We start from the raw sequence: 6,705 nt of genomic DNA, 5'->3' as shown, positions 1-6,705 counted from the left end.
TATATATATATGCATAATATATAACAGACATTATTATGTGTATATATATATACATATACATGTATACATACATATATAAAAATATAAAATTTACATAAAATTAGGTAGAATAGTCCATTGAAAACAAATATTGAAAAATTTACTCTAGACATATAAAAGATTTAATACATACAAGTGAATTTTACAATATGTATTTTCAAAAGACTTTTATAATTAGAGGAAAAATTATGTCTATATTCTGTATATTTTACAAAAAACATAATGATATTCAATGTCTTAATTTATTTGAACGTAGAATTATAGCTGCAGACATAAAATTGTTGATATTAAGTCTCAGTTTCAGAGGCCTGAAATGAAAGAAATATTTTTACTATTACAGATTCTTTGTTTTATTGAATTAAATTAGCTTCAATATATATTTCCAGTGACAATTTTAGATCAAAGATAAAAGTATCCATAAATAAGTTTTAGCCTAATTTGTTGCTTTGGCTGCTTCGAAATTATACGAAGTGTAGGTGTATTATCCATCTTTTATGAAGAATTGTTCCCATTTTCTTATAAAAGTGAGATTTTAAGTTTTTTTTCGTATTAATAACTAATTGCCATTCGATATTTCGTAAATGGAACGTTGTATTTGATTATTCAATAAATAAAGATGGCACAGCTTTTACTGAAAATAATTAGTTAATGTTAGCAACTAGTTATTAATAAGATTGTTTGTTCTATGTTTAAGATTATTGAAAGAATTTATAATTTACATGTATTTAACATTAAAGTACTTCATATTTTGTCACGTATATATATTCTGTAGGCAAAATTAATTATATTATAGGCTGTGTTTCTTCTATAAATTAATACTTGATGTCAATTTATATTCCATAAAATCTTCCTTTTATCCCTTTTTGTTTTGACTAAATAAAAAGTACCTTAACAATATAGTTTGGGTTAATGTTGCAATAATGCAAATAATAAAAGTTGATTAACTTACACTAGGATCGCAGTCCGCACAATGCCAGGAATAGCCTCTTCTTTTGGGTGACTTTTTAACTGGTGGGTCAAGGCAGGTGAAGTGGTAGCATTTTTTACATTCATCACACCTGAGATGTGAAAAGTGACGATATCGTAAATTCAAAATATATTTAAAAAATTAATGCTTGATGTATTTATATAAACTAACATGACGAGATTTTGATTGGTACCAGGCGTATCACAGACATTGCAATGTGTTAAGAGGTCTGTATCCTTTCCCCTTTTCCCATTTCCTGTAGATGTTCTACTACTTGTATTATTAGTAGATACATTTGCTGTTACAGCTGTAGTATTTGAAACTAAAGGTGGAACGGGTGGAGGTGGTAGTTTAGGTAGTGGAGGTGGTGATGTAATTTCAGTACTAGTAGACGTGGCAACAAACATTTGTGGACTTGATTCAGACGCTACATCCCCCTCTGGTCTTGGAATTGGTTTTATCTGTTTATTGAAATAGGTATAAAGTATGTACGCATATCGCAACATTACAGTTTATTTGCAAATAGTTACATACCTTTATTGTGATTCTCCTGTGAATTTCTGGTTGACTCTGACCTTCTGGATTTTCCACATCAAGACTTTTTCTCTTATGTTTGCGTTTTCTTTGTTTCACTCCGGTAATTGGATCAGGAGTATATCTTTTATGTTTTTCCCTATTAACATTCAATGAAATTTTACATTTCATATTTACATAAAAAATATATTTTACACACCTTCTTCTCTTTTTTGCACTTCTCTGTGAAACTGATTCTGTACCATCTGCTGAAGCTACCATATACTCCGGTGAACCTTCCCTCGTTATTGTTACATTATTAATAGGTTGTTGATTGTATACTGATTCATTTGATGGCATAGGGGTTGAAGATGGAGGTTGTGGCCCAACTGGCTTTATGGTTACCTATATAAAAATGTTTCACTTAAAAAGATATAACATCTCCTATACATATATTATTATATTTATAACAAGAAAATAACAATCAAGAACAACACAAAGTTTGAATAATATAATATTGCATATTATATACTTTTGGTGTTGTAGGTGTGTCAGGTGCGGTAGTATTGGTTACACTGCTAAGATTAGCGGAAGAATTTTTTGATGTGCTAGGCGTTGTTGGCGTGGTGGGCACTTGCACTTCCTGTGGTGGTGTTGGTGTTGATGTTAAATTGGAATCATCTTTACAGTGCCTTAATTTACGTGGAGCTGAAGTGTCAACACGTTCAACTTCTGATCCAGAAGATTCTTTGTCACATTCAGAACACTGCCTGTTTTAGCAAGTATTTTATATATATTATTCTAAATCCAATACCAAAATAATAAATGAGCTATATTATTTATAAACATACAATATAATAATACACATACCATCCCATAAGTTTTGTTTTTTTAGGCATACGTGATAGAGGTGGGCTAAGACAAGATAAATGATAATGGAGGTGACATGTATCACATTTTGCAAGTAGATGTTGATTTGTAGACCTTCTACATATTCCACATTGATGCCTTAATGTTAATTCGCCTTTATGATTTTGGTCTTGTGCTTGACTGCTTAACACTCTACCTTCACGTACTCCTTCCGCTCCTTTACCAACTGGTAAGGGAAAACCAACACCCATTTTCAAGGCAGCTGCTGTAGGTACGCCTAAACCTGTACCTATTCAAAAACCATGATACATTTATACACTTTATACATTTAAGATCTAACTTACCTAGAGTTGGCGCTATTCTTGGTTTTGCCAAATCAGTTATTTGTGGTAGAGGCTTCACGAAACCACTACTCTGAAGCACTTGGTGGTACATTTCTATTTTTTCTTTTAATGTTACATTTACTCGAATTTGTTCTTCATTATCTTTCATTACTTCATCATATTTCCTATCTAACCTCTGTTGTTCATTAAGTAATTGAGAATTAATATCAAGAAGTTCTTGTAGTCGCCTTTTCATAGATGTAACTCGTAAATTGCGATCCAAATAATAACCAATAAATTCTACACTAAATGCAGGTGGAATATGCCATTTCTTCCTAACATCAACTAAAGCTACAAGTTGTGCTTCCTGTGCTTCCAAAGCAGCAGTATCAACACCCATGAGTTCTGCCTTCCTTGCTAAGTGTCGGCAAGCAGAAGCAGAAGTAGTTAATAGCCGAGGCATTTTTTGAGTTGGTACTACAAAAAATATAAATATTTTGTTATATTTAATTTTCTCAGATATTATTTTTAGGACATTTGTAATAATGAACTTACCCCATGGTGGTGGTCTAGATGCTTTATGAGCTAAATATTTATGCCTATGCTTTGCTAATTTTCTTTGTATTCTACGTTGTTCTTCAGTATCTAAATGATTAGGTTGCTTTAATAATTGTTGTCGGTATTGAGCTCTTAATTGTAAAGCTAACCAATTACGCCTACGTCTACGAACAAGTGTTTTATCGGAATGAAGTTTACAGTGTGCATAGAATGGATCAGCCTGATCAACTTCCTCACTGTGAGCTTCAGATAACAGGCCTTCCCTTTGTGCACTATAAAAACAACGTTATATTTTTAATTCTACTTTAAACTTGATTTTGTTTAGATTTATATTACATAGTTTAATTATCTTCGTAAAATATTACCAGGTAACATGAAAATATGTATGACACATTCCTGCATCACATTCTATGCATACACCAGTACGAGCAAAGCGTGCATCTTCACACAAAGAACACTGCTTTGCTCCCCATTTACTATATGCCATTTCAAAAAGTGTTACACTTGATAAACGATCAACCTAAAATAAACATACATATTAAAAAATATATATTCTCTACTCACATTTAACAAAAATTATAGAAGTCTTATATACTTCTCCAAAAGCAACACCGGGAACGTAAAGTGCACATACTAAATGAACCCATTTGCCTACATCAGTCTCCTTAAATATTCCACCTTTATTAGGACAAAGTTCACAAGAAGGATCCTCAAAGCCTGCACTACAAGCTTCACAAAACCATGGTGCTGACTGACATAAGGAATCAGTACTTGAGAAACTTTCAACATCAGATACACCATAACATCCTAAAATAAATTTAATTTCAAAGCTATTCTACATTTTTTACCTTCATGCACACTAACACCACAACCATCACATTCAACAATTTCATTAACATCGTCACTTCTATCTCCTAAACAACCACAACAAATTAACATTTTGTTTAGTTTATCTTCAAGTGAACCACCCTTTAATGCTTGTTGTTTAGCTTGTTCAATTACATCTCCCACAGTTAAATTAGGATTTTCTTTTTTATTCAATAATGGATCTTCTAAAGAATCATCAGATTCCTCTGATGCATCTTCTTCCTCTTTCATAAATGCAGACAAGCTTATATTAGTTTGTTTAAAAATATATATTAACAATGTTGTATTGGAAATGAATGTAATATAATTTACCTTTTCCAATATCATTAGAATCCACCGAATCGTCATCAGATTCTTCACAATGATCTTCAATTCTGAAATCACTGTCATCAGAACTTTCACCTAAATCAAAATCAAGCAAAGATGGTGCTGATCCTACAGGCTTAACCCTCCTCTTTTTTGGATCCCTTTCAACTAAAAAGAGTTGAAAATTTGATATAACTGTTTATATATATGATGCTTAAAATATTTAAGAAAAAGGAATAAGCACGATATTAAAAATTGTTCATTTAATACAAAGGATACACTCTCAAAAAAGTACAAAAAAATAATTTTAGGTTATGTAAGTACATAATTCACGATAAATACGTACAAATGCTAGTCATATTATTCTTAAAGCAAAACTTTTGCTTAATTTCAATGAAAATATTTCATACTTTTTGAAATACACAAAGTTATTTTTTCTTTTAGAAGTTCTGACACATCCGTATACCGCTATATAGTTTTTAAATGCCTCCCACTACACACTGAACTCATCAAGTCGTCACTGTAAAATACTGACGTACGCTTAATATATGACGCCGGTATTGTATATTATGTTAAATTTTCATATATTATTATTATTATCCATTGCATCACGAGTAAACAACGATTAATGAGCAAATTATTTTCTAAATTAAAAAAATTTTCGTATCAAAATTTTGAAAAAAAAAAAAGAAAAAGAAACTACGTATGTAAGGTAAAATTATGATTTATTTATATCGTAAAATTAATAAAGATACAAAATTCATTACTGTGAATATATTCAATAATGTAATTTGATTTTTATTTTTATTTCAATTATACAGTTATATTAAAAAAATATATGTACATATACTTAGAATGTAAATATGTTTGATATAATATTGTACCTTTAATTCATTTTTCTAATATTCTACATCCATATTGTCGAAAAAATTATAGCTAAAGTTGTTTGCAAATTTTATATATAAACTTAAACATTTAATATATAATTTTATGTTATGAGAAAATATTTGTTTTTGTTTATTATATTACTCAATTTAACCTACAGTAAAATATTTTACGAGATTTTAACAGATAATTTCCTTAACTTACTCATTGTTTTATATAAAAATCCTACATCGTCGTCCTGAGACATTCTTGGCACAAATTTTCTTCAACTCAGCAATATAAAAGTTAATACTTCTTCAAATATATTACTTTTAACACGTAAATAACAAAATTTTATGATATATATGATAATTTTATGATATATATCATAGTAATATACACATTATTTCATATTAATGTTTTTAAAACCTCTTAGCGAACTATTCAATTATTATAAAGGTATGAACTAACTTCCTTTGGTAATGTTATCCTTCCGACGCTGTGTTTCTACTCGAATCAGAAACCAATCGCCATATTGAATCTCGAAATCCTTCAGCGGGAAGTACAATTAAACTACGCTAAACTAATTACATATTTATTTGTGAAATAAAATCAATTTAAGTATATTCAACATCTGAGTACTAATATTTTCAATAAATTTGTATTCATTATTTGATTCTCAGTTCACTTTTATTACTTATATGTAATATTAGTTTAAAAGACCAATTTTCATGCTTAAATTCATTGAATATTATGATTATCTTCCTAAAATTATAATTGTATTAATAAAAACATTTGTTTAATAAATATAATAAAAGGAATTCATAATTATAAATAACGAATTTTACTATTTGATATAGGAATCACTATAAAATATGTTGTATTAAAATATGACATTTATAGTGTAGTATTAAGGCTGGAACTTAAAACAAATTAAGCGGTACTATTCGATAATGAAATAATAATTAATTGTTATCAGGTTGCAATGCATTTTGTAATAACTTTTCGGTTTTCAATTTCTATGAAATCTGATGAAAATGTTAAGACTGGCGAAAATATGGTTAAAGATAAGTTTAAAAGAAAAGGAATACGTTTGCCCAAGGAAAATAAAATAAATAAAAGCACAATTGAAATTACGCAAATTCGAAAGAATATTATACATGTGGATTTAATATTAGTAGAAATATACGTTGAATATGAACTTCTTCTAAATTATAATTTTAATGATTGTCGTTGTTGGGAAACAGCTGCAAAAGGTACATAATACAATTCTTTAATTCGTTTTATTTTATGTTTCAGAACATTGTATTGAAAAAGTATAGTATTTCTTTTCGTTTCGTAATTTTTTAATCTCGGTTTTAATAATACATATTTAATTAATTATTATTTTTAATTTAA

The 6,705-nt window shown here is 28.9% G+C and overlaps 2 protein-coding genes across 2 annotated transcripts in view; one reads left to right on the top strand and one right to left on the bottom strand.

Annotated features, from left to right (window-relative positions):
- LOC108573030 (methionyl-tRNA formyltransferase, mitochondrial) overlaps positions 1 to 303 on the top strand; it is a gene marked incomplete at its 5' end in the record, with an annotated part of 1,952 nt that extends 1,649 nt beyond the window's left edge. Inside the window, one exon of the mRNA XM_017935385.1 lies at positions 296 to 303. Coding sequence (XP_017790874.1) covers positions 296 to 303 — 8 coding nt within the window. The remainder of the gene's footprint in view (positions 1 to 295) is intronic.
- A 23-nt stretch (positions 304 to 326) lies between these two features.
- Positions 327 to 5,575, bottom strand: LOC108573077 (PHD finger protein 14). The gene is made up of 14 exons (XM_017935441.1): positions 5,533 to 5,575; positions 4,450 to 4,611; positions 4,119 to 4,361; positions 3,866 to 4,077; positions 3,636 to 3,790; positions 3,268 to 3,542; positions 2,734 to 3,189; positions 2,390 to 2,678; positions 2,052 to 2,289; positions 1,740 to 1,924; positions 1,541 to 1,679; positions 1,178 to 1,467; positions 989 to 1,097; positions 327 to 347 (listed from the first exon to the last, which is right to left on the bottom strand). The coding sequence occupies exons 1-14, from the start codon at positions 5,573 to 5,575 to the stop codon at positions 327 to 329; spliced, it is 2,817 nt and encodes a 938-aa protein (XP_017790930.1).
- Positions 5,576 to 6,705: the final 1,130 nt, after the last annotated feature.

This window comes from Habropoda laboriosa, unplaced genomic scaffold (genome assembly GCF_001263275.1).
Source record: "Habropoda laboriosa isolate 0110345459 unplaced genomic scaffold, ASM126327v1 scaffold89, whole genome shotgun sequence".
Lineage (NCBI taxonomy): Eukaryota > Metazoa > Arthropoda > Insecta > Hymenoptera > Apidae > Habropoda > Habropoda laboriosa.
Note: the sequence above shows the minus strand (reverse complement) of the source record. Positions and strands in the feature narration are given on the sequence as shown.

Coding starts and splice junctions, on each gene's coding strand:
- LOC108573077 (XM_017935441.1), bottom strand. CDS start 5,575: ATGTCTCAGGACGACGATGTAGGATTTTTATATAAAACAATGA. Junction 1,925..2,051: donor ACACACCTACAACACCAAAA/GTATATAATATG, acceptor ATTTTTATATAG/GTAACCATAAAGCCAGTTGG. Junction 348..988: donor GTGCGGACTGCGATCCTAGT/GTAAGTTAATCA, acceptor CTTTCATTTCAG/GCCTCTGAAACTGAGACTTA.